The sequence below is a fragment of the Mycteria americana genome, chromosome 15 (assembly GCF_035582795.1).
Source record: "Mycteria americana isolate JAX WOST 10 ecotype Jacksonville Zoo and Gardens chromosome 15, USCA_MyAme_1.0, whole genome shotgun sequence".
Classification (NCBI taxonomy): Eukaryota; Metazoa; Chordata; class Aves; order Ciconiiformes; family Ciconiidae; genus Mycteria; species Mycteria americana.
In genome coordinates, this window is record NC_134379.1 from 6,481,943 (window position 1) to 6,507,725 (window position 25,783).

At 65.8% G+C, this 25,783-nt stretch overlaps 2 protein-coding genes across 3 annotated transcripts; both read right to left on the reverse strand.

Moving 5' to 3' along the window:
- On the reverse strand, positions 1-903 carry OVCA2 (OVCA2 serine hydrolase domain containing). Its single transcript, XM_075518088.1, has one exon. The coding sequence runs from the start codon at positions 738-740 to the stop codon at positions 57-59; it is 684 nt and encodes a 227-aa protein (XP_075374203.1). The 5' UTR covers positions 741-903; the 3' UTR covers positions 1-56.
- Positions 904-927: 24 nt separating this feature from the next.
- On the reverse strand, positions 928-20,332 carry DPH1 (diphthamide biosynthesis 1). 2 transcript variants are annotated; one of them, XM_075518086.1, is made up of 12 exons: positions 20,258-20,332; positions 19,373-19,525; positions 16,925-16,988; positions 8,746-8,867; positions 6,787-6,941; positions 5,938-6,059; positions 4,627-4,695; positions 3,649-3,805; positions 2,607-2,707; positions 2,179-2,257; positions 1,708-1,839; positions 928-1,273 (listed from the first exon to the last, which is right to left on the reverse strand). In XM_075518086.1, exons 1-12 carry the CDS (start codon positions 20,304-20,306, stop codon positions 1,199-1,201), a joined length of 1,278 nt encoding a protein of 425 aa, XP_075374201.1. In that variant the 5' UTR covers positions 20,307-20,332; the 3' UTR covers positions 928-1,198. The 2 variants fall into 2 exon arrangements, with proteins under 2 accessions (XP_075374201.1, XP_075374202.1); XM_075518087.1 differs by having other exon boundaries at positions 930-1,273; positions 20,219-20,326.
- Between the last annotated feature and the right edge of the window lie 5,451 nt (positions 20,333-25,783).

Here is a 25,783-nt window from a genome sequence, read left to right on the forward strand (position 1 = left end):
CAAGATGGCAGGCTGCATGTGGTTCACTGGAGCCCCATTTATTACAGAGACTGTTATCAAACGGCCCCAGCCCCCGGGGGATCAGCCTGTCCCTGTCCGGGGTGGAAGCGGTCCAAGAAGTCCAGGTAGGCCTTCTTCTGTGGCGCAGCCGCAGGGACGAAGTGCCCACCGGGGTGGGTGAGGACAACAGGCTCCACGAAATGCTGGGCCAGCTCTCTGCTGAGGGGGGCGGCGATGACGGTGTCAGCATCGCCCACGACGTGCAGCGTGGGCAGGGCGATGGGCTCCTGGTAGAAGTGGCTGTGGGCTGGGGCACGGCTGGCGAAGCCGGCCACCAGGATGGCGAACGCCACAGGGAAGCGGGGGTCGCCGCGGGCCCGCAGGGCGCACACCATGGCGGCCAGTGCCGCGCCCTGGCTGAAGCCCAGCAGCCCGTCAAAAGGCCCGTGCTCCGCCAGTGCCGCTGCCACGGCCGACAGCGACTCCTCCAGCCCCGCCGGCGCTGCCGCCACCTCCCCCGCCTCAAAGGTGCCGGGCGCGGAGAACCACCAGCCGCGGGGAGGGTCGTCCCCGTCGTCATCCTCGCCGCCGCCGGGCACGGGGTGCGGCGCGCTGACCGCCACCAGCTCTGCGCGGCCACGCAGGGCCTTGCGCAGCGCGCCGGTGCGCTGACGGAAGCGGCGCTCGCTCTGCCGGTAGCCGTGCAGCCCCAGCAGCCGCAGCGGCCGTCCCCCCGACATGGCGCCCGCCGCCACCGGAAGCCGAGAGAGCCGCTTCCGGCTAGCCCCCCCTTCCCGCCCAAACACGTCGCGCTCATTGGACGGCGCGGAGAGAGGGGCCGTGCCCCTCCGCGCTCAGGCGCCAGCGCGCCCCCTGGCGGCGGGAGGCCGCGGCGCAGGGAGCGGGATCGAGGGCGCGGCGGGACGGGGCGGGACGGGGCGGGACGGGACCCCCGGTGCGAGCGGGGGCTGCCGGGGGCAGAGCCTGCAGCACGGCCTGGCCTTGCAGGGAGGCACTCCCCGCGGGCAGCCGGGACGGTCCTTGCGGGCAGCGTTGTCGTCGAGGTACGGCGTGCGTCCCCATCCATTCCAGTGCCGGTACCGGGAGGCCCCGGCGGTGCTTACCCTCGGGGGGCTGGTGTCAGTGCCCGTGCCCGGTCCCGGAGCGTTGTGGCAGCAGGACAGGGTGCAGGCTGTGCTCACGAGGCTGCTGGGCCCCCGGTGCTCGGCCTCTCCTCGCCCTCCGCTGGGGTGGGGGGCGCGGGCGGCTTCCCCTGCAGCGGGGAGCGGGGGGGGGTCAGGACTGGGCCCCAGCCGCCACCTGACCCGTGATGAACCTGCCCGTGCTCGGCCCACAGCACCCCATGGGGCACGGCTGGGGGGATCCCCCCTCCCGGGGAGCTGCAGGGCCTGGCGGGCTCTCACCCTGTCCAGGGCTGGGGGGAGCTCGGGTGTCGGTGTCGTCCCCCCCCCCAGCCGGGCTGGCACCGGCCCCGTTACCGTTCACCGGGAAGGAAGCCACAGGGTGGCGCTTTTGGCACGCGGCACCGGGCACCGTACAGCACGTGTGGCACTGGGTGTTCAACCTGCGACAATGCTCCCACCGCCCGTCCCCTCCGCCCCGCAGGGCCACCAAGAGCGAAGGGACAAAGTGGGGACCCGCTGCCCCGGTGACATCCCACCGCCCCGGTGACGCCACACTGCCCACCTGTGCCGGCCGGCCGTGGCGTGGGGGCTGCGTGCCGGCGTGGTTCACCGTCCACGGCCCCAGGGACTGGCTGGCGTAGAAGTCCATGGGGTAAGGCTGCTGCCACTCGATGTCCTGGAGAGCCACCGCAGCCTGCGGAGGGGACAAGGAGCTGAGTCCCCGAGCGGTGACCGCCGCGGGGGAGCCGGCAGTGCTGGGAGAGGTCCCAGCGCGGTGGCTTGGCATGCCGAGCAGGGCACTGCTGGAGGGAAGCTCGCGCCACCGGGAATCCCACTGGTTTCACAAGAGATCGGAAATCGCAGCAGCACGCGCAGACTGTGCACGGAGCACAGACGGGGAGAGGAGGGGACGCTGCCTGGCCGCAGGGACGTCCCCGTCCTGGTGGCTCACAGCACCGCAGCACTGCGGGAGGCTTCAGGGCGTCACCCCAAGCCAGGGTTGGTCTCCCCAAAACGGGAGGGGGGTGCTCACCTCGTAGGGTGTCAGCAGTGGCTTGCTGAAGGCTTCTCCCCAGTCGATGGAGAGTCGGGGACAGGCTACCTGCACCCACCTGGAAGAGAAACACGTGGCAACGGATGGGGACGAGCATTTTGGGAAGAACAAGATGCAATGAAGGCCTGCAGCAGCCCCCCGGGGAAGGGAACGGAGCGGGCAGGGAGCGAGGTCCCCACTGTGCCGGAGCCACCCTGCCAAGGACAGCCATGTCCCCAGTGCCCAGCCACCCTGTCACCTTTGTCCCCTCCCTGCCCTGTGGACACAGCGCTCGTGGGGGTGCAGGGTGCCAGGGCCTGCCCAGGTGACAGCAGGACAGCTTCCAGCAGGAATCGGAGGCCCAGACAGGGATGGGGAACCCTGGGGACCCCGGCATGGGGGACCGGAGGGGGATCAGCAGCACTCACGCATCCACGTCAGGGAAGAGCCGCAGCTTGCTGGGGAAGATCTCGGACAGCAGCACCCGCACGAAGGGCCGGCCCAGGGCGCAGAGACGCGACTCCAGGTGCTGCAGGGGGAAAAGGCACCCGGGGGCGTTAGGGGAGCCCAGACTGGTGCCCCTGGCAAGCACCCCAAGCCCTGCCCACAGCCCCTTCCTGGCCATCAGACCCTCTGTGGGTCCCAGCTCTGCCACATCCCCTCGGTGGTCCCAGGCCAGGCGCAGTGATGGGGACGGGGGCCATGGCTCCGGCTCGTGCCCGGCTCTCCCCAGCGTGTGCCTCAGCCTAATGAAGTAATTACCGCTCAATGACAACAATCTGTTCTCGTTAGTGGCTGTCTTCCCTGGGATGCCTGCCTGCCACGGGCTGGCCACGGCCAGAGGCTGCAGGAGGAGGAGAGGGGCCCAGGAGGGGCCAGGGACATCCTTGTCCTCGTCCCCCACTCCCTGCGGCCACAGTGGGATGGTGGCTGCTGGGCTCCTGCTGCCCTGCTCTGCCCACCGGTCCTTGTGCTGCCCCAAATCTCACCTGTGGCTCCCCAAAAATTTCTGGGTGTGAGCAGGGCTGCCGTGGGCAGGACACCCCACTCCAATGGGGGAGGACACTGTGGTTCTGCTCCCCTTGCCCGGCCAGGGTGCAGAAAGCGGCAGTGCGGCGGCTGAGCAGGGACGGTGAACCCGATCGGAAGTTCATCCAATTAAAACAAACCCAGGGAATTAATTGCCGAGCTGCCCATGCTGGGGGGGGTCTCTGAGCTGGCCAGCTCTCCCCAGTGATAGCCAGGTTTAATAAGCCCTTGTCTGGCCTCCCTCATCCGCTGCTAATTGCCCTGCCTGCTCGGCTCAGGGGCACGCAGACCCCGGCCAGTGGCAACCGATGGGCCGCCAGCAGTGCCAGTTCCACCCCCGCCCCGGCAGTGAGGCCGCTGTGCCCATGGTGCCTGGTCCTTCTCCCTACCCAGGAGCAGCGGCCGGTGCCCAGGTGGGGGCCATGGGGAGGGGGCTGGTACCTGCAGGATGCCGGGGGAGCCCTGCCGCCCCAACGTGCCCAAGATGAGCCCCCAGCAGCGGGCGCTGGCGGCGGCGTGGATGGCATCCTGCCGAGCACGGCGCATGTGCTCGTGGCTGTAGTGCTCCTGGGAGAAGACCTTGCTGTAGGGATCGTACCTGCAAAGCAGAGCCGGGCTCACGCATGCCCCATCACCTGCCCGCACCCCATAACCCTGCCCCCCCAAATGATGCCCCTCCCTCGTTAGCACTAATTGCCTCCCACGGCGTATCTCCCCCCGGGGCCGATGCAGGGCCCAGCTGGCTTGTCAGGGCGCAGAGAGGGGACAAGGACGGGGACAAGGCAAGAGTCCCACCGCAGCCCCCCAACACCCAGCACAGCCTGGGCTGCACACTCGGCTCCACGCTTGGCTCCCCCCTGTCCTGGCTCATCAATTATGAAGAAATCTTTGATTTGTTGCTTTGTTTGACGAGGAGAATTTTAATCAAATCCCGCACGGGTTTCGGCAGCTTCCCCAGCACCATAAACCTGACGCGCGCCTCCCGTTAGTAACAAACGACCTACTAAGAAATTCAGATTTTGCCAAATGGGCCCAGCCTTTCACTCTTGATATTTCATCTGCTTTCAGCGGCCTCATCATCGCGCTTTATGGCCTCTGCCTGCAGCAGCCAGGCTTTAATGGCTGCACCTCCATGAGCTTTCACAGGTACTTGTCAAAATGTTTATATTCAGCTGGAGTAAATGGCTGGCGTTCGTCTCCCTGACGCACCTCTTCACCCTCCCCACAGCCCCTCGCCTGCCTGTGCCCGCTGCAGGCAGCTGCCTGCCCAGCCACGGGGCAGGGGTTGCTCCTGGTCCCCAGTGGTCCCCAGTGCGCTGGGGGAGCTGGGGTGCTCCCTGCCGCGAGGCTGCTGGGGACCGGAGCGGGTGCCCGTGGGCTGCCCGTACTTACAGGCAGGTGTCCCCTGGTTGCCCGTACCTGTAGGCAGGTATCCCCGGGTTGGCGATCATGATGGACTCCAAGTGGAAACGCCCGTCGCCCAAATACCTGCCAAGAGGGGAGGGAGAGCTACAGCACGCGGGAAACAGCAGTGCCCATCTATGTGCCCACTGGTTTCCCAAGCCGTGGTGCACGGAGATGCCGGGAGCCCGAGCTTCCATGCTGGGACCTGGGGGCAGCGGGTGCAGCCAGGGCTCCCCGTCTCCGTGCAGCCCCCCGGCACGCTGGGGCGGGAGAGGCGGCCACTCTCGGGGCGAGGAGGGATGCCCACACTGGTGTGGGGCGGCCGGGAGCTGCTCCATCTCAACGGCTGGTTCTAGACGTTGCTGCTTCTATTTCTAATCGGATTTCAAGTCAGCAATTACATTTCAAAGCCTTTCATTCAGCTGCCCTAATGGAGTGAGGGCTTGGAAAATGAATTCAGACGTAAAACTTGACTAGATTTTGCCCTTAATTGGAGAATGACATTTTGGGAGATCAAAGCTAATTTGTCTGCAAAAGTTAGCCCCAGAGACGGGCAAAAGAAGAAAATAATAACGCGGGGAGGACGCAGGTACGCTGGCCATGTGCACAGGCGGCCGGTCGGTACCGCACCGCAGCTCCTCCGGCGGTGGGACTCGCTCACGCCGACACGGTGCTGGCCCAGCCACCCCTGCCCGCTCCCGATGCCCTTGAGGAGAGATGGAAAGCAGTGCCTCTCCCCCAGCCCTGGCATGGCTCAGGGCTAAGCCAGAGCCCTGCCAGCCCCCTGCCCTGGCAATCATGAGCCTGGGTCCCTGCATGGCCGTGCTTGGAAAGGCGCTGGCACTGCTGGCTCCTGGCAAGGCGGGTGAGAAGGGGCTTGTCGGGGCCTGGACCCACACCTGGGCTCCCCGGCTCCCCCCAAGGGTGGGGTCCTTGTATTTATTTATTCTGCAGCACACTGTATTCACAGTACATTAAGCATTTCCATTACCTAAAATAATTAGGTGATAGGAAGCGAAGTGCTCCCTCTAATTTGCTGTCCTTAAATAAAATTAATGTTGCTGTGATGTTGGGCCCCGGCCATTTGTCTTTTCCGATTATCCACCCGCCCTTCCATCTATTATCTATTCTGATATACGACTCAATTATTTCCTCTGTGCTACGAGCACACGCCACTCCGAGCAGCGTGGGGAGCCAGAGGGGGCCTGTCCCAGCCCACGGACATCCCCCCGCTACCCAGAACAACCCCACGGCCAGGCAGGGGGTACAGGCAGGGCGGGCAGCCTGGGCCAGGCAGGAGGGTCCTGGAGGACCCCGGGTACTTACACGATGGCGTCCGTGTCCTGGGCAAGCCGGGGCGATGTGCAGCCCAGGATCTCCCCTGGGGACAGTGGCTTGCACTGGGGCACACACACTTTGTACTGGGAGCGCAGCTCCTGCGATGCCGCCTGCAGGAGATGCGGGGTCAGCCAGCCATCAGGGACAGACCGTGGCACAGAGCATGGCTGAGGCTGGTGGTCCCTGGCACTGCTGGGGACCCTTGGGGACACCCTGGCTCTGGCAGTCCCAGCTCCATGGGGCACCAGCAGCAACGGCCGTGCTGTTGTGTCCCAGCATGGTGGCAGCGGAGGGGAGCCGGTCTGCTCGGGGCGGTACCGTCACGGAGGGTAACAGCCCCGCACAGTCAAGATGCTCAGCGAGGCTCAGCCAACGTATCAATTAAAAGACAAGGGAAAACGCTTAACGCTTCGATAGCCCCATGTTTAGATAGACATGGCTCAAGAGGCTCATTCATCTCCTCCCGTCCTGCCCAGCCGGCCATTCAGGGGCAGACAGACAGACCTGCTGGAGCTTCCCCTGCCACTGCTGGCACTGCATCAAAATGCCAAGTGCTCCACTGCCTGCCCTGACATTTACAGAGCAGCTCCCAGGGGAGCCAGGGAGGGGTGCTGCCATGAAACATTGATCAGAGTTATTATAAAGTACTTGATCAACATTACGGCAGCAGCATATTATCGCAGCGACTCGTCAGAAGGGAACCGTCACCACCAGCACCCTGGGGCAGCCACTCCAGCCCCGGAGGAGATGGGGCAGGGAGGGACCGAGCTGGGGCCAAGGTGGGGGGAGGCACAAGCCGTGTCCCGCGCCTCACACTGCCGGGGGTCCCCATCTCACCTGCACTGTGGAGACGAACTGGATGGTGCTGACGAGGGCCAGGGAGGTGCCTGCTGTGAAGTTGAAGCGAATGGTCTCGAGGAAATGGGACGTGTCGATCTTTATGTCCACAAACACGTAGAGCATCTTCAGCCCCTGCGTGGCATCGATGGGAACTGGTAAGAGGAAGAGAGAGAGTGTGAGTGCGGGGTACACGCGGGGCCCCGACAAGACCCTGCCGCTGCCGCCCGCAGCCGGGGGATAAAGCACATCGGTGAGGCTCCCTGCATCCCAGCTGCCCCAGTGCAGGCAGGCCAGGGTGGGCTGTGCCCTCTGCCTGCACTGGCACCCCCAGCACCCCGGGCAGGGGGTGCAGATGGGAGCCGCGGAGAGCACCCGCTCATTTCTCTCTGGATAATGGCAGCCTGGGGAATCAATGAACACAAATCTAATTACCCCCGGTGCTAAGAAGCCTGTGTCACCACGATTAAGTGAATAATTAAAGTACACAGAGTCCACATCGATCCGCAGCTCCGCGTTCACTTCCCATTTTGGTGCTCTTCACCTGATCACAATTAAGTGCAAATTACTCCCTCCCGCGGGGCACGTGGGGCTAGGAGGGAGAGGACAAGTGCCTGTGTGCTGCGCTGGGATGCGCCCTGCCATCGGCCCCGGGGCTCCCCACCAAGGCGGCTGCGCCGAGCCAGTGCCGGGAGCACCATGGGCAGTCCGAAAGGAGCCCAGCACCCTCTCAGCACTCTGTGGGCACCCCAGGGTGCCCTGCGACCCATCCAGCCCAGTGCAGGCAAGGACCACACAGCCGTGGGCAGTGGATGGTGGCTGGGCTGGGGACAGGCAGCCTGGCAGTGCCTGCCTACCCCTGCAGGGAGCAGCTCCAGAAGATGTGACTCCCGTCCCCCGGAGCAGCCCAGCTCTTGCACTGGTGCTCTCCCGAGCGCCGCTGAATATGGCCCCTTCCTCCCCTTCCCGCTGTTCATTCATGTAATAGCAAGCTACAAACCAGGGGTTTTATACTCCCTGTTCTAGTGGTGCCCATAACCCTCCTTCCATAACAAAGCACCTAGCACAGATATTTATCACCGCGAACGCTCACGCTGACGTGGCTTTCGGGACACAGTTCTCGAGCAGGGAGTCAGTATTTCATACGGAGCCCGACGCAATTCTTCAAACCCGTTTATATGGCCCCATAAACGTCCAGGAGGGCCGCCGGGTGCTGGGAGCACGGAGGCAGCAGCGATGCACGCGCCTGCCGCTCACTACGGCAATTCTGCCGATCCACCTTAAAACCCAGAGTGTCTTATTGTTATTTTTGGGCTGATTCCATCCTGGGTGGACTTCAAAGTTAGCAGCATCTGGGACAGCAGCGCAGTTTCCATGGCAACTGGATCCAGAGTACCGTCCGCCTGGGGAGCACACTGCCTCCTCCTCCCTTCCCTTCCCCGCCCAGCCTGCGCTGCACCCGCAAAGCCGCCTTCCCCGGCCCCGCGCCAGCCTCTGGGCGAGCAGGACCCCCAGGCCATTGCTCCCCTCCACCGTCGCTCCCGACTTCCCCCAAAGCCCACAGCTGTGGAGTGGGGGGCGAGAGCAGCCCCGTCCCCATCGGCGGCTCCTGCGCGAGCGGGGTCCTGCCAAGCCATGGCCTTGCTGCTCTGCTTTTGGGCACAGGGCTGCGACTTTGGCACTGTGGCAGCGCATGGCCGAGCAGGACAAGCATGCCCTGCTAACCCCAAAACCCTGCCCACGGGCAGCTACCCAACCAGCCTGGCCCCGTCCGAAGCCAGCAACCGAGGCTGAAGAACAGAAATCCCTTTGGGAAGGGATTAGCCCTTGGCACTAAGTCTACAAGCTGGCGTCCAGCGGGGCGGGGAGCTGCTCAGCATGGCACGGTGGCAGTGGTGCAGCCTCCACGGTGCCACGCGCGGCCGCCTCAGCAGTGCCCCGGGGCCAAGTGTCACCTACTCAGGCAGCTGTGTCCATAGTGCACCAAGAAGTCAGCACCCAGGGCCCGGGCCGTGTAGTCGTCCACGCAGCACGCGCCGTAGGTCACGTCGCCCATCACCACTGCCTCTGCATCCGTGAACCTGCAGGGAGGCACAACAGTGAGGGTCACGGCTGGCTGCCGTCACCACAGCTCACGTCCTGCCCCCCAGCCCCGTGGCACGCCACTACCGGGGGACCCCGCGCTGCCATCGAGCCCCTCGCCACGCGCCAAAGAGGACGAGCACTGGCTACTCTCCGAGATGTCAACATGATTAAGCTCGAGAGCGGTAATCCGCCTCTTCAATTGGGTAAAGCTGTTTGCAATTCAGCGGATTATCCGCTCATCAAACAATACGCTGCCAGCTTCCTAATGCTCCAGCGGGAGAGGAGCAGAGGGAGACCCGGCGCAGCGCAGTACTGCCGCTCCCGCCAGCCGGCCCTGGGGACCACAGCCACCAGGACAGGCATCCCCAGCTGTGCCAGCCAGGCTGGCCGAGCCACCGTCCCCCTGTGCCCGGGCACCGTGTGAGCCGGTACACCCCAGCCCGCACCCGGCTGCGTCACCCGCGGGTGCCAGTTTGGCCAAGCTGGGTGTGCTCCAGGAGCAGCTGGTACTTAGGTAGCGCTTGGCGAGGAAAAGCACCGAGCGAACGCTGGCGCTGTTCCCCATCCCTGCTCCGGCATCCCGGCGCTCCGGCCCAAGCCTACCCGGCACACCCACCAGCCAGCGGAGGGGCACACACCGGCACCAGGCAGCAAAGCCGGGGCTCTGGCATGATTTAAAGGCACCACCTTTCTGGGTATTTTATTGCACCATTTCGGGGGATTATTAGCTTGGCTGCCTTCCCAGGGAGCTGCCGTGGTAGTTTACGGATGAAAGCAGGTATCGCAATGACAAAGCCCCACGCCTGGAGGGGCTGCTTAAACCAGATCCTAATTCCTTATTTACGCCGAGGTTCGCACCCGCGGCCGTAGCTCGGTGCCAGCGCGGTCCCCCCTGCCGCTGGCGCGGGGCTGGGGCAAAGGGGCTGGGGGAGGTGGGTGCCCTGGCACAGCATCACCCCCCGCCGGCACCCAGTGCTGGCTGGGGGCCAGGGTCCTGCGCGCTCCCCCCCGGAGCGCCAGGCAGGGAGCGTTATGTCGGCAGCAAGAATAGAAATGGTGGGCAGAGCTGGGCAGATGGCAGAAGGTGGAGAAATGGCGGAGCGTGCTGAATATTAACAGCTCCGGCCCATCCGTCAGCGCCCGGGGAGGGGGACAGGGGAGCAGCTCTGCCGGAGCATCCCCGGAGAGGGGGCAAAGCCATCCCCACCTCTTGCGTCCAGCCCGGGCATCTCCCACTCCCCGCGGCGTCCCAAGGGCTGGGGACACAGTTGGGGACCATCAGAAGATGGACCAGATCCTGCCAACACCCAAATCCTGTGGTGCTTCGCCACCAGCGTGGCCCGGACGGGAGGACGGCTCCTCCACTGCCTGCACGGCCATGCCGTGGGGCTGGGGGTTGCCGGCAAAGGTTCGAGAAGGCTCTTTCCCACCCCCCCGAGCCCCCAGCCCCCTCCTCTAATGAGAGGTGATGAGATGAACATGAATCAGACTCCACACATCTCAGCAAAAGTGGAAAATTATTCAGCTCCTTAAGATTCAGGACGGGGAGGTCTGACTCAGAGCGGCAGCCAGCGCCGCTTAATTTTTTATAGATTAAAATGTATGCAAATTGGCCCAAACCCCAGAGAAAGTCCCTGGGGGTGAAGAGCAAGAAAGTGAAATAGCAACGGCGGAGGGAGGAGGGCAGAGGCTGGCAGAGGCACCCGTGGCCCCCGCCTGGCGTGCGGGACTGCAGCCGGCAGTACGTGGCCACTGGCCCACGGGCAGGGAGAGAAGGGGCTGGGCCCTGCCCCGGCCACGGGGAACCGTCGTGCTCTGGCTGCAGGGAGCGGAGCCATGGCCGAGCAAGGAGCAAAGCGGCTGCGGGACGATGCCTGGTGAGGAGGGAGCCCAATGGTGCTGCCATCGCGGCTGGTGAGGCTGGAAGGGTGCCGGCAGCCTGGCGGTGCCGGCAGGAGAGGTGCAGAGGTGCCAGGACGGCACGTGCCGGGGTCACTCGCGCCAGCCGGGCTGGATGGTCGAGCAGAGCAGCAATCATCTCCTGAGACAAATCAAAGGCAAGCGCGGGGGCCTCCCCTTGATGTTTTAATCAGTTTGGTGTCGCCGGAGCCTTTCATCAAACTACAGAGGAAGGAAATGTCAATTAGCAGCCACCTGCCTCTGACGTGGGCCGGGAAGCTGCTCGCCAACCAGACCGGACAGGGATGCGGGCGAGGGACAGCCACGGGAGCGTCCTTGCGGGTGTTTCACGTCCCTGCAGCTCGTCATGGCCACGGATGGGTCCCAGCGGCGTGCTGGCAGGGAGGACGTGGTGACGGGGCTGTCCCCACCCAGCGCCGAGCCAGTCACTACAGCTGGGAGCTCATGAATATTGAACACGTGGGGAGGTTATTCATCTTTTACGTCCCGCAAACCCCAGCTCATTCTGAAAAACCGCCCGGCCTTAGCATTTTTCTCATCTCCCCCTAATTCATTATCTCCTCCTTTAAACAGATGGCTCCCGAAATCCCATTTATAAAGCGCCATGCTCAGCACTGGCAGGATGAGCGCTCGGGCAGGCCAGGTCCTGGCCCCGATCCCAACTGCCAGGACCCCTGGATCCTCCCAGCCCTGCTCTTCCCCAGCCAGTGTGGGACGGAGGTGACAGCAACCTGGGGACAAGTTTGGGGGCTGAAAACGCTGGGACAGACAGGCACACACAGGGCCAGCATGTCCCCAAGCACAGGGCAGCCAGTCCCTGTTACCCGAGTGCAGGTGCCGGGCTGGAGCAGCCCTGATTTATCCTGGCCCCTGGACAAATAAATGAAAGTGTTTGCTGCCAGCAGGAGCGCGGAGTCCCCTGACATCGTGGTGGTGTGTGAGTGATACCGTGCTCATCCTCACCCCATGAAGCAGAGCCGCTCTCCCCAGCAGAGAGGAGTCCTCAGCCCTGGCACGTCCATTGTGCCTGGCTCCAGCAGCCCTGGGCAGGGAGGGGACTGCAGGGACTGAGTTGAAAGCATCGAGTCTTGGCACTGCGAAGCTGCCAGAGGACGGAGGCAGCACCGAGATGCTGGGGCACCCACATGTCCCGCTGGGGTTGGGGACGCGGAGTGGGCTGCTCCTTGCTTCACAGTCACCTGCCTTGCCTGTGCATGGCCTTTCGGAGCACGGTCACACTGTAACATGGTGTCACCTCCCTGCTGGGAAACCCCTGGGGATAAGCAAGAGGGTTAAGCCCTGCAAATACCCCACACCCTATCCCTCGGGGGAAAGGCAGACCCCCACGATCATCCCACAAACCCTACACCCACTGCCTTCACTGCGGCATCCAAGCCCAGCCCATCCCAGGGATGGGTGCCAGTGGGTGCTGCTGTCCCAGGGCGTGGGGGCTGATCGCAGCCCCGGCTGAGAACAATGCGCTTAATTAGCAGAGAAGCCCGTCACCGAGCCCCATTACCAGACTCCCAACTTCATTAGCACAGGAAGGCTGCACGTAATTAAAATAATGAGTTTGCAATTTTACTGCAAACGGCGCTGGAAGAGCCCCGCTGCAGCTGGGCAATCACCGCTCACGGGTGGCGCGGGGCCTCACAGAGCATCTGCAAGTGGGTCAGGACAGAGAGAAGTGCGTGTCCCTGCAGCCCCCCAGAGCAGCCATCTCCAGCCAGGTCCCCTCCCTTGAGAGGACCTCCCCCTCCATCCTCACTGGAGGTGCCACGGCCAACCCCAACCCCACCCCTGTCCCGGGGGTACCCCAGCTTTGCTGGCCTTGCAGCTGCAAAAAAGCCAAAGTAAGGCAAACCAAGGGCCCAGTGCATGGTAGTGGCAAAGCCACCGCGGCCGTCCTGCACCCAGATGGTGCCTGTCCCTTCTTCCTCCTGGCCGGGCCACGGTGCTGCCTATCGGTTCCAGCTCCCCAGGCTCTGTGGGGACACGAGGAGGTGGCACAGGGCACATGGTGGTGGGCACCACACCTGCACTGGCACATCCCAGCCCTGGGAGGTGACAGCCCTATAGATGCTACGCACTCCCCCCTGCCTGGTCCCCCCCACGCCGTCACTGCCCTGGCTGAGGTTAAACATCTCCAATGAAGTGAGAACTTCATTCTCCCTAATGATGCTGTTGTGCGGTTAATGACGGTGATTAAATTCCCCTGCACAGCGTGCTGCACCGCGCTGCCAGCGCCTCCAGGTTGTGCTTAAAGGACAAGGGGAGAAGGGAAGGCAGCACCGGCCGGCAGAGCTACAGCACTGTGAAGCTGAGGCCAGATCCTGACTTGTGTTAGTGTCCGAGGATGGTCCTTTGGCACCTCCCGGTGATGCCACTGGCTTCACCGGGGTGCTCAGTGCCCCACTGTGCTCTGTGGCACATCACAGACCTGCCTGGCCAGGGGATCCGGTGCCCTTGTCCTGCCCACCCACCAGCCCCAGGAGGGGACAGCCTTCATGGCACCGGGGACCTGCCAGGCACATGGGTCTTCAGGGAACATTTTGTCCTCACTATCACAGCCACTGGCCATAGTGGGGGCATAGCGGGGCATTTCAAGTCGTGTCAGCGCTGCTGGGCTGCGTGCACGATGTTTAACTCTTTGCTGCTCAACCAGAGACGACTCAAGACCCCCTGTCACTCTGAAATGTCCCGGTACGCTCCTGGGTACACCACGGCACTGTCACCGGGACGCTCTGCGCACCCCCAGCGCTGCCTCGCACGGATGCTCAAAAGCCATCGGGCCATTGGGAGGTGCTAAGGCCGCGGCATGGCAGCCTGCGCAGGCATCAGGATGCCCCTCGCCCCCCCCGCCATCGCCCGTCCCCGCCGCCGAGCCACGGCTGATTATCAGGAGCCACTCGCCCCGTCGCGGTGCAGGGAGACAGAGGGATTGGCAGCTGCGAAGCCTGACAGCCGACTTTATTAACAAGGAATCAAAAGCCCAGCTGAGAGCCCAGCTGATCCGTCTGCTCCAGCCCCGGCAGAGGGAGAGGAGGGGTCCGCTCCCGGTTGCACCCCCCCTCACCAAGCTGGCGGTGCAGGGGGCACCGCTGCCGCCTCCCCGGCATGACGGCGGGTGGGCTGGGGGGCTGCCCCCCTCCCGAGCCGCGGTCCGAGCTCCCCCCACGCACCTCTCCACGCTGCCGCCCCCCAGCACGAGTTACCCTCCGCCAAATTACATCAGCCGTGACAAACGGAGCCAATTTGGAAGGTGCCGCGAGAGCGTCGTGATGCGGTTTCGGCAGCCCGCCGCCCCACCAGCTCAGCAGACCCCGGCCCTGCCGCCCCCCCGCAGCCGGCCGCTCGCCCCAGCACAGGTTCGATAATGACAAACCTATTAACGCTAATTAACTGGGCCTCACGCTGGTCAATGCTGTAAGCGCGCTCTCAATTTCAAAGGCTCCAGGCTAAGTACCCCACCAGCCTTTCCGGAGGCAGCGGCTGTGACACTTGGGCTACATCTTCATCCCCGCAGCCCCTTGGGGCTCGGCAAGCGCCAGTGCAACACTGCGGAGCCTGGATGAGGCATTGGGGGGTCCCCACCTTGCAGCCCCCTCCCCTCCTTGCCCCTGCTGGGGCTCCCCAGGGGCCTGCTCACTCCCACATTGCAGAGGGGGACACAGTGACACCGCCATCCCCTTGCATAGGGACAGACGGACCCACAGAAAGCACCGCATCCTCCCCAAGCCACCTGTGCTGCGGCGGAGCGAGGCCATGTCCCCGCTCTCGGCCCTCCCCAGCACCACCAGACCATGGCGCAAATATTTTATTAAAAGGCAGCTCCAGCAGAAGGGATAAATATTCCATCTGAGCGGCGGCAGACACGGATCCGGTCGAGCCGGAACACACAGGGATGGGCACCGTCACCCCAGGGACACCAGCCCTGGGCACAGCTCTGCAGCCATTACCAGAGCATGCAGGGGAAAGGGAGCTCGCTGGCATCCCCAAACCCCGACTCCCACCAGCAAGGAGGAGGCAGGAGGCTGCGGGGATGGGCTGGAGAGACGGCCTGCTCGCTGAGCAACGTTCCCTGTGGGTGTAGGTATCTCCAGCATGCTCAGCCCTCGCGTCCCCTCTGTCCCCAGTGAGAAGGGGACATGCCACCCCAGGGCTGATGGTACCCCGAGCCCCTGTCTCCAGCCTGGCCGCGGCAGCCACTGCCGGAGCACGCGACTGCAGTGATTCCCGTCACGTTGGAGGCTCGTCCGGCCCCAGCACTGGGTGAGGAGGGCCAGCAGGAGCGGCGGCCAAGCTGCGATTCCACATTAATGCCAGCGATGAATATTAATAGCAGGAAGAGGCAGGCACTAACGAGGCCACCTGCGATTCACACCTCACCTACGGCAATGTAACCAGGTCCCAAGCGCATCCCTGAGAGAGCGGGGACAGGGCTGGGCTCAATCCTGCCCATGGCCACAATCCTCCAGCCGGCAGTTCCGGTACCTGCCACGGCCACGTCCCCAAACAGAATCATGGATGGCACCCGGTGCCCCCAGCAAGGGACCGGCAGTGGGATGTCTCTGGGTGCTGTGCGGTGGCAGCGGGGGAAGGATACGGCCCATCTGCTCGGCCTCGAAGACATCCCCCATCCAACCGCCAACCCATCGGTGCTGCCACGTTCCTCCTCTTGGCCAGGCACCTCTCCCCAAGCAACGCCCATCTCCCACCAGCACCCCTCGCCCCGGCACCCAGCAACCCCCCTCAGCCCCGCGGAGCACCTCCGGCAGGGAGGGCAAGTCCAGCAGGGATGCCAGCACCCCGGCATCCACCGGGAAGTGGGGCTTACGGTTTCATTCAGATAAAAGAGCCCCTTAATCCGCTGCCTTTGAAGTCGGAGACATGAAAGCGGCTGGGTGCCAAAGCCGGAGAGGAGGCAGCTCCGCTTAAAGGGACAAGCCCACGCAGAGCCGCCCGCACTCACACCCGTCCCCTGCCCCCCGCACCCATCCCCTGCCCGCGCCCACCTTCCCACCGCTCCCTCGCCCAGCCCGAGCTGGGGGCTGCCACGGTCCCGGGGGGGAAACGGTGGCAAAGCGGGGACAAAGCCCGCAGGCACGGCTGCCTTCCCACCTGGCATAGTGGCGGCTGCTCGGCTAGCGGCGGTGGGGAGGCGAGCCTGCTCGCCCCGGGAAGGCAGCTTACTAATGAGTGCTGCGACCCTGATGGCAGACAAGGCACGCCGTGCTATTAGCACTAATTCACTGTGCGAAAACAGAGAGGGGTTGGGGAGGGGGCAGCCGCAGCGGGGAGAAGCCAGCGGGCGGGGAGGGATGGAGGGAGGGTGGGAGGGAGGGAGGCGCGCTCGGCAGTAAGGAGATTACGGCCAATTTCTGCAAGGTGCCTGCATCTGCTGCCGCTGCAAAGCCCAGCTCCTCTCTGGAGCCTCCAACTTCACCTCCCAAGCGGCACAGAAAATCAGGAGAGGAGCCACAGGGAAGGGGCCGCCCAGCAGGAAACGCTTGCAGTCACCCCCTCTGGGCCATCATCATGGCCTCGGGCCTCCCCAGCTGGAGAAGGGCTGCCTCCAAGCACCTCTGTGCTGCCCCGAGTCTGGCTGCGGGGACAGGACGGGGCTGTGGGGGAGCAGGGTAGGAGACCTGCGCAGCAGCGGTGGCCCCACTGCCAGCCCTCCCCTCACCAGCTGCGCTGCTGCGGCGAGCGCGCAGGCACCGAGCTGGCGTCAGCCGGTTGTTAACACGGCTGCTCCCCGGCTCCATCACCCCGGCGAGGGCCCCAACATGCTGAGCTTGTCAGCAGCTCCCGGCAGAGCAACGAGGGGAGGAGAAGCTGAGCAGCGAGGGCCGGGCTGGCGCGGTGCCGGTCCCTGTCCCCAGGGCTGGCAGCAAGTCCCTGCGACCTGCCGCAGGGCAGCAGCGTTGCCCGTGCCCAGCTAGGCTGTGGCTGAGGTGTTCCTGCGAGGGCAACCGTGCCAGGGCCCCCCGCACCCCCACTCGGCAGTAGCCCTGGGCCTCATCCTGCCCAGGCAGCCCTGTCCAGCGGCCATCCCATTCGTGGCAGCAGCCCCCATCCCCTCGCCAGCCCCGGAGCCAAGCGGGGAAGCACGGAAAAGCCATCGTCTTACCGCTCGACGATGTCTGCGATGGTGCAGGCGAACATGAGGAGCCCTTCTGGCATCTGCAGGGCAACTGGGAAAGAGAAACAGCCCCGGGGTTAGGAGGAGCTGCAGGGGATGCCCCAAAATGGGGACCTGGGCACCAGCCCCTGGGGCCAACGTGCTGAGCTCGAGCGGCAGCCGCAGGAACGACCCTCCCCAAAACAGGCAGAAATTGGCCAAAAGTCCCAGCAGCTCCAGCAGCTGGGGTGCACGTGGTCCTGCCTCAGGCCGTATCCATTCTCCCTGCTCGCACCCGGCCCCTGCGCACATCATCCCACCTCATCCCTTTTTGAACCCGCTGACACTGCTGGTCTCTCCCGCTTCCCGCAGTAATGAGTTCCAGATTTTAATTATGTGCTGCACAGGAAAAGGTGCTTTCTTCTGTTTATTTTAAACCGCTCCTAATAATGTAAACGTGTGCCTCTGATTCTCCCGGTACAAGAAAGAGTGAATAATCATCCCCTATTCAGCTTCTCCGCATCATTCACAATTCTATCATATCCCCCTTCGTTCGCCTCTTTTCCAGCTAAAGGATCTAAATCTATTTAATCTCTCCTTGTACAGAAGCTGTTCCAAACCTTTGATCGTCCTCGCTGCCCTTCTCCGCACCTCCCCTCCCTGCTTCTCTCCCCCTTTCGGCATCAACGAATGATGTTTCCCGGTTTGCTCCCTCTTTGCAGCTCAGAACAATCCCTTTGCCTCTGCAGCCCAGCTGGGACCCCCAGTGCTTGGGGTCCAGCCAGGAGCCCCCCAAGTGTCCGCCCAGGCTGCCCCGGGCCAGTGGGGAGGAGCAGGGACCATGCTGGGGGAGATGAATGGAGGAGGCCCCATTAATCCTGTTGTTATTTCACCTCCCGATCCCACTAAGACATCCCAGCTCCAGCGATATCTACCCAAACGTCTTCTCCAGATCCCCCTCCAACAGAAATCCCTGCGCTGCCAAGCCCAGCCTGCTGGCCAGCACAGAGCTGCGTAAAGACCTGGCTCAAACCGGGCTAATCTCACCCTGCTCCAGCCTGCAGGGCCCAAGGAAAGCTGCATGCACTCTGCCAGGCCCTGCCCAACCTGGCAGGGCCGGGCAGCTCAGGGTCCCAGCGTTCCCCAGCCTGTTTGGGACCATTTAGGATTGCCCTCCGCCCTGGACTGCCACCAACAAGCAGACCTGCAAACAGCTTTGCCTCCCCCAGCGAGGGGTTAGCAGGAGTCAGCTGGGTCACCCTCCGCCAACACGGCGCTATGGGGACAGGGGGTGACACACCGGCCCCCCCAAACCCCACAGCAGGCAGGGCGCAGGCAGGGCTGGCCGCAGCCCGGCAGGAGGCTGCGTTCCCCCAGCAACGAGCCCCTGGCTGGGCTCTGCACGCGCAGATTTTTAAATCCCAGCACGGCTGGCTGGCTGATGGGCTCCACTCCCAGCTCTGAAGCCTAAATCCCAGCCGCATATTTACATTTAATTAGAAGGTGCCAAGCAGCAAAACATGGCAACGAAAGCCGGAGTGGCACGGCTGTGTGGCCTCGCTGCATCCTGATGGGCAGCCCTGCCTCCCGCACCACAGCCGGGCCGGACCGGGCGGCCCTGCAGCCTCCAGCCCCTCGGCCTCACAGCTGGGACCAGCTCAGGCAGCAGCTCCCGGAGCGTCCCCCGTGACGCCTGCCAGCTCCTACCAGCCCAGTGGCAGCAGGCAGAGACATTCCCTGGTGGACAGAGTGTTTCAAATCTGGCTCTGCCCAGAGCCCCCAGCACCGCACAACCCCGCGAGCAGCCCCTGCCCGCCTGTGAAGCGAGGGTGGGGACGCTGGTGACACCCGGGGACGGAGGGGGAGGCTCCATGCCCTGATGCCGGTAGCCGATCACACACCGAGAGCCGGCTCAGCCACAGCGGGATGCGCATGTCGGGTGGGGGACAGCCCTGGCAGCACCCCGCAGCACCTGCTCCAGGGCCACCATGGCCACTCCCCACCCCTCTGGGGCTACAGCAAACCCCCGAGGACCTCGAGGAAGGTTCAGACCAGGGCGTAGCATAGCCCAGCTCCCCGTTCAGCCCCCCAGAGCCGGGTGTTGTGGGGCTCCCCCTGCCCGGCCCTGGCAGCATGGCAGGAAAGCACAGGGAGAGAGGAGAGCAGCAGGGACCTGGCCGGCGTCCCAGACACATCTCGCAGGCTGACAGGTCTGCGCAGCTCAACCTGTCCTGTCCGATGTGATTATAATCCAGAGATACAGATCTATTAAGCTGCCTCGAGGGGAGGAGAGCTAAACATGCTGGGGCACGCCGGGGAGCTCGGCACCATCCTTCCCTCAGCAGCACCGGCCCCGTGCCCTGGCCCAAGCGGGTCCCCTCGCCGCTGGGGAGATCAGCGGCACCAACCCGCCATGCTGCAGCCCCAAAACCCCTCGTTCCCGGGACCGGCGCTCACCCTTCTTGGCCTGAGCCTGCCGGATCCGCCAGATGGTCTTGGGGATCTCGAAGTTGTAGTTTCGGGGCAGGGCCTCTGCCGCCTCCCGCAGCTCCGCGTTACTGAGGATCTCCTCGGGGATCTGCTGCGCCGCTCGCCGTGCGGGACCTCGGGCTGCAGGACAAACGGGGTGGCCTAAAGGAGCGACTGGGAGGGCAGCGCACCCTGTACCCCATGGGCGACCGGCATCCCCGCTGCCCTCATGCCACCCATGGGGACAAGCAGGCCAGGAGAAGGGGGTGGGTTTCTGCCCTTCGTGCTGGGGACAGGTCGCTGGCACTTTTGGGAGAAAAACACCTTTTTTTTTTTTGCCCAGAAAGCACCACTGTAACTATGTGAAACCCTGTGAGTGGGGCTGGCTCCCCCCAAGAAGGGACAACACCAGGCACAACCCCCCATGGCTCATCCCCAAGCACCCCGGGGGCACCCTGGGGGGTCCCTCCTGCCCCATCGAGGGGATCCCGTTATCCCACCGGGGAAAACGCAACAGCAGCGGGTGAGCCAGGCCCGTCCCCGGGAGCCTCATCCTGAAGTCGGCCCCCGCCAGCAACCGCCCCCCTACAGCTCGGCAAAGCCGGAGAGCGGCGGGGGAGTGACAGCAGGGGGATTATTCACTATTTCCAGCCCATCACCGGCACTCATGAGCCACCAAACCCTCCGCGCACGGCCCACGGTCGAGCCGCCAAAGGGCCAGCTGGGCCGGGCCGGTGGCGGGGGAGGCCGGGCCGGTGGCTCCGCCACCGGCCCGGCCTCCCCCGCCACCGGCCCGGCCTCCCCCTCCGAGGCAACCGAAATAGTGCCTCGTACCGGCACCGGGAACCCAGCGTTAACCCGGCCTCAGCCCACCTGCGGCGGGCACCGGGGCCGCGCTCCCGACCCTCACGGAGGCCGCCATGGCTCTGGAGCACGTGAAGGCGGGAAGGCAGCACTAAGCGAGCCCCGCGCTAGGCCAGAGCAGTCGCTGGACGAGAGATCGAGTGCGGGAGCGCGCCGCCGGGCCCCGACGGGACGGCCGGCTCAGCCGGGGACCGATGGGTCCCGACACGGTCCCGCCCGGCCCCTGGGTATGCAGCGGGCTGTGCCAAGCGCTGCGATGTCGGGGCTGCCCCTCCTCACGTCGGGGCCGTGGTCCCGTTGCGTCCCCCCCGGTGCTTACAGCCCCGGGGCTGCCGGTCCCACGTTAACGCAGGGACGGGGCGGGGGCGCCGGGGCCGTTGCCGTGGTGAAGGGTCCGCGTTCCGCCACCCCCGTGTCGCGGGGCAGAAGCCAAGACCCTGCGAGGCGTGGGGCAGGAGGGATCCGGGGGTAGCGGGGACCCCCGGGGGCGACGGGGGACCGGGGAGGCAGCAGAGACTCCCCCGGGGACAGCGGGGACAGCGGCGGGGCATTGGGGACAGCAGCGCTCCCGGTGGGATAACGGGACCCCCGGTGAGGCAGAAGGGACGGGGCCGGAGGGACCCCCGAGGGGCAGGAGGGACCGCCCGGGGGACAGCGGGATCCCGGTGGGGTGTCGGGACCCCGATGGGGAGTGCGGGTGCGGGGACAGCACGGACCGGGGGGGCAGAGGGGACAGCAGAGCAACCCGCTGGGCTGTCAGGGACCCGGAGGGGACCGGTAAGGGGCGGAGGGCACGTAGGGGGCGGCAGGGACCCCGGGGGGGCGGCAGGGACGGTGCCGGGGCGGAGGGGACAGCGGGGACAGCCGGGACCCCGATCGGGTGGCGGGACGGCGGCGGGACACCGGTGGGCGGAGGGGGCGATAAGGGCCGGAGGGGACGGTGGGGACGGCAGGTCCCCGGGAGGCGACAGGGACGGTGCTGGGCAGACGGGACAGCGGGGACAGCCGAGACGCCGGCAGGCGCGGGGTGGGCGGCAGAGCCCCGGTGGGATACCGGGGCACCGGGGCGGGGGGGCGGAGGGGACGGCGATGTGGTGGGGGTGACAGCCGGTCCCGGGGGGACCGCAGAGCCCCGGGGGGGCGGCGCTGGGCCATGCCCCCCGGTGTGGCGGAGGGGGCCGGGGGGAGGGGGGGGGGGGCGGCACGGGGAACGGGAGCAGCGGCACTTTCACGAACTGTCCACGGGAGGCGGGAGAGGCGGTGGCGGCGGCGGAGGAGGAAGGGGGGGCCCGGCCGGGCTCGCCCAGCCCAGCCCAGCCCAGCCCTGCCCGCCCCGTCGCTGCCCCGCCCCGCCCTGCCCAGCCCTGCCCGCCGCTGCAGGCAGCGCGGCACCGGCACCGGGCGCCCCTTTATAGGCTCGGCCCGAGGGGGTGGGGGGCGGCGGCGGCCCCAGCCCCGAGGGGGCGGCTCCCCCCTAAAAGCCGGCGGCGGGACGCGCGGCGGGCAGAGGCGCGGCCGGCGCTCCCCGGTGCCGCTGCGGCTCGGCCCGCCATGCCCCCGCGGGGGCCGCTCGCCCGGGCCCCGGCTCCGCGTTCCCGGTGCAGCAGCAGCCACCGCTGCCGCCGCCGCTACCGCTCGCCGCCGCCGCGCCCGCGGCTCTGAGCGCCGCCGCCGCCGCCGCCGGGAGACCGCGCCCGCCCCGGCCCCAAGATGCTCCGCCAAGGTGAGCGCCGCACCGGGAGGGCACCGAGTACCGGGGGCAGCGGGGCCGGCCCCGAAGTTTGTCTCCCCGCCGAAGTTGGGGCCGCGCCGCCGGGCGCCCCCCGCCGCCGCCCCGTTACCGGCGCCGCCGCCGCCACCGAGGCTCGGGCACCCCCGGGGTCCCCGGGGAGCGGCACCGGCACAGCGCACGGCGGGAGCGCAGCGCGGCGGGGAGGGGGGGTGGGGGACCGGGAGGAGCGCGGGGGGGGGGGGGGGCACACGGCAGGCGCCGGGTCCCGCAGGACCGGGGACGCGGCGGGTCCCGCGGGTACCGGGGACGCGGCGGGTCCCGGAGGCAGCGGGGCTGCGGCGGGCGCGGGGGGGCACGGGGGCACGGCGGGTCCCGAGGCGCCGGGGGCACGGCGGGTCCCGGGGGGGTCGGTGCCCGTCCCCCGGGGCGAGGGAAGGGGAAACGGGGCTCACCGGGGGACGCGGGGGGCTCGGCGAGGAAGTTGGGGCGAGCCGTCCCGTTCCGCCCCCCCGAGGAGATTCGCTCCGCTGTGACATCACGCTATTTCCATGGCAACCGCCTGGGACATCATAGGGGAGCTTTTTGACATCACAGCGAGGGAAGAAGCCGGCCCTCCCGGGGGTCCGGGGCGGGGGGCGCGCAGGACCCCCGGCCCCGCCGCGTCCGGGCCAGGCCCGGGGAGATGCCGGAGACAGCGGTGCCGTGCGGGGGGACCCTGGCCGGACCCCCCCGCTCCCGTCCCACGCCCCGGGGAGGGGGCGGCCGCGCAGCCCCGGGCCCAGCCCTCGCCGCCACCACCACCACATGCCCCTCTCCGGCGAGGCTCCAGCAGCAGGAGAAGGTGCCAACGCCTCGCCCGCAGCCCCCCGCAACCCCTCGCGTTGGGATGCGGACCCCCGGGCAGGGCAGAGCCCCCGCTGCCGCCCTGGGGATGCTTTTTCCCGCTGGGGGGAATGTCACCTTGCGGCTGCGGAGCCTCGCGCTTGGATGCTCCTCTCTCCGGCTCCTGCCTCGGCTTTGTTTGGCGTATTAACCCAACCGGGCTTGCGGTCTTGAGAATAAACCCCGAGCCCTCGGAGCGGCTCCGGTTCCCAGCCCTGGTTCCCAGCCCCGGTGCTGCCAGCTGGAGGAAAAGCATCATCCGGGCTGGGAAATGGGGAGCCCGAGGTGGAGGCGGGCGGCGGGGCTGCCGGCAGGGTTGCATCCCACCAGGGGTAGGCTCTTAAGGTCAAGATCTACAGCTTTCATTTCTGGAGCTAGAAAAACAAAATGCAAATTGAAGAGCCTGTGGGCTAATGCAAAACCTATTCTTAAAGTTTTTGTCTTGTTAAGCAAGGAAATAGAGTGCCAAATAGGCTTTGTTAAGTGGCAGTCTAATTAATAATTTAAAATCTTGTAGCTGTCTTTCATTAGAATTTATCTGTACATCAACCACAAAATCAGTCAAACACACTCATTTATAAGTTAATGCCATTCCTGAATAATTCAACAGGCAGTTAGAGGAGGCCTCCATCCCAGCAAGAGGCTCTCTCCTCCCCGCCTTGCCATGGCCAGGTGTCCCCAGGTGGGGGGTCCTGGTCCCCAGCATTTGCCCCAAAGGGGGGTGTGGAGGGGACACCCCATGCGGGGGGGCGAGGGGAGACGGGGAGAGCTGCCGCCGGGGCGCGGGGCCGGGGCCGAACCCCTCGGTGGGGCTGGGGGGCAGCTGGCTTTGTCGAGGGAGGAGGCAGCGCAGGCTGGTGGTGGTGCTGCCACCGCCTTCCCCGTCCCGCTGCCGGGGACTGCGGTTGGGCTTGGGGCTGGGGGAGGTGGCAGGGCTTGGGGGACCCGCAGGCGATGTCCCTGGGGGAAGCAGCTCCGTGTGCCCGCTCGCAGGGGGATGGCTTCGTGTGCGGTACCACGCAAGGCAAAGGTGTTTGCTGCTGGAGGTTTGCAGTAGGACGGGCAGCGGCAGTGCGGCCAGGGCAGTGCTGCGATGCCCGGGAGCATTTTGGGCCTCCTGTGGCCCGTGAGCTCCAGCCACGGAGGCACCGGCCACCCCCGGTGGGATTCGTGGTGGATTTTGGGCACTGGGACCTCATCGTCGGCGTAGCAGTGGGTGACAGCGCAGGGTGCAGCTCCAGCCTGGGCAAGGGTGTCGGCAGGGCCAGCGCTGCGCTGTGCATCCTGCCGGACGTGGACGCCGGCAGGAGTGCAATGCTGGCGATGCAGGCTAAGGAGATTTCCAGGTCAAGGATGACACCAAGGTCACGGGCAGCCACGTCCCCATCCCCGCCATTACTCAGCCCATCGATGGGGTGTCCAGCCTCCGTCCCTCCCTGCAGGGGAGCAGCCAGCGGGCAGGGTACGGGCGCAGGCTGGGCTGCGGTTCCTGCGCCGGGGAGCCGAGAGCCCAGAAACCTTTCTGCTTATAAAAGTTTAATTTCCTAAAGAGCTGAGAGGAAGCCACAAGCTCTCTGTGCCCAGCGAAGCAAGGGGGGGGTCAGGATGCGGCCCAGGCTGTCCCTGCGGTGGTGCTGGGGGGAAATGAGGGGGGCTCGGGCAGGTGAGACCTGCCTGGACCTGGAGCCGGAGCCGGGATGTGAAGGAGCCGTTGCCGCTCGGTGACCCGTGCTGATGGAGCCCGGCAGGGTCAGAGCCGTGGCCAGGCTCAGCTGAATGTTATTCCCACCTTTTGCCTAAAGTGCCATACCTGGTGTCCTGCGGTCCCATCCGGGTGCCCAAGGCCGCGGGTGACACTCCAAGTGGCCTCAAAGCGCTGCCCTAAAAACACCAGTGAACCTGCCGAGGAGACATAAAAATATGCATTTTCCGCTGTGATTTCACACCCACCTTTCGCCAAGGCACCTGGCGGTGCCGGAGCCGGTGGCACGGCCAGAGCCGCAGGCGGTGCGTCCCTGTGGTTTGCAGGATGAGGCTGTGAGTGGGACATGGTCACCCCGGGGCCGGGCAGGGACTCAGGCTGCTGAACACGGCTGGGTTTTGGCAGCAAGAGCCAAAACTGCATTTGGAGGCAAAAACCAGGCAGGGGAGTGTGGGAGCCTGGAGGGATATGGTGGTGGCCAGGTATGGCCAGGACCACCCCACATTGGGGTGTCCCCAGCTCCTGGCGGTGCCCCTGGCCGGCCCCGGCGCAGCGTGGAGGCAAACCCCCCTTGCAGAGGAGTGACCCAGGACACGGCCGCTTCAGCCCCACATCACTGGGGGCAGCCACCCATCCCGTTCTGCCCCACATTGGGGCACCCCAGGGTGACGCAAGGAGCTGCTCCAACCGCCCCCAAACAGCCGAAAACTCGGGCTTTGTTTGCAAAGTGCAATCCCGGGGCTTAGCCGCGTTCAGTATAAACTCTGGTTATTAACAGCAGATTATGTCTTTAAAAGCGCTTTGGTGGAGCGGCAGGCAGGCGAGGTGCTGGCACCCGAGCAATGGTGGCTGTTGGGGTTCCCTGCGGGGCGGGACGGGCAAGGTGCTGCCCCAACCTGGCACCCGTCGAAGGAGGCTGGCGTCTGATTTACGAGCAGAGGCAACAAGTGGGAGGCTGGGAGGCCGTGGGGAGAGCCGTGGGGCCGGCAGCAAGTGGGATGCTGGTGGGGGTCAGTGAGGATGAGCCGGGGGGGTCCGTGTGCCGGTGTGGGCAGGGGGTGCAGGGCATGGCCCCAGGGGCACCACTGGGGTGCAGGAGCATCCTTATCCTCTCTGGCGAGGGTGCTCCTTCCCCGCTATTTTGGGTGACGCTGCCCGAGCCCAAGGGGGGATGAGTCAGCTCGGCCTCAGTCCCTCCGCCAGCAGCGCGGCTGGTGCT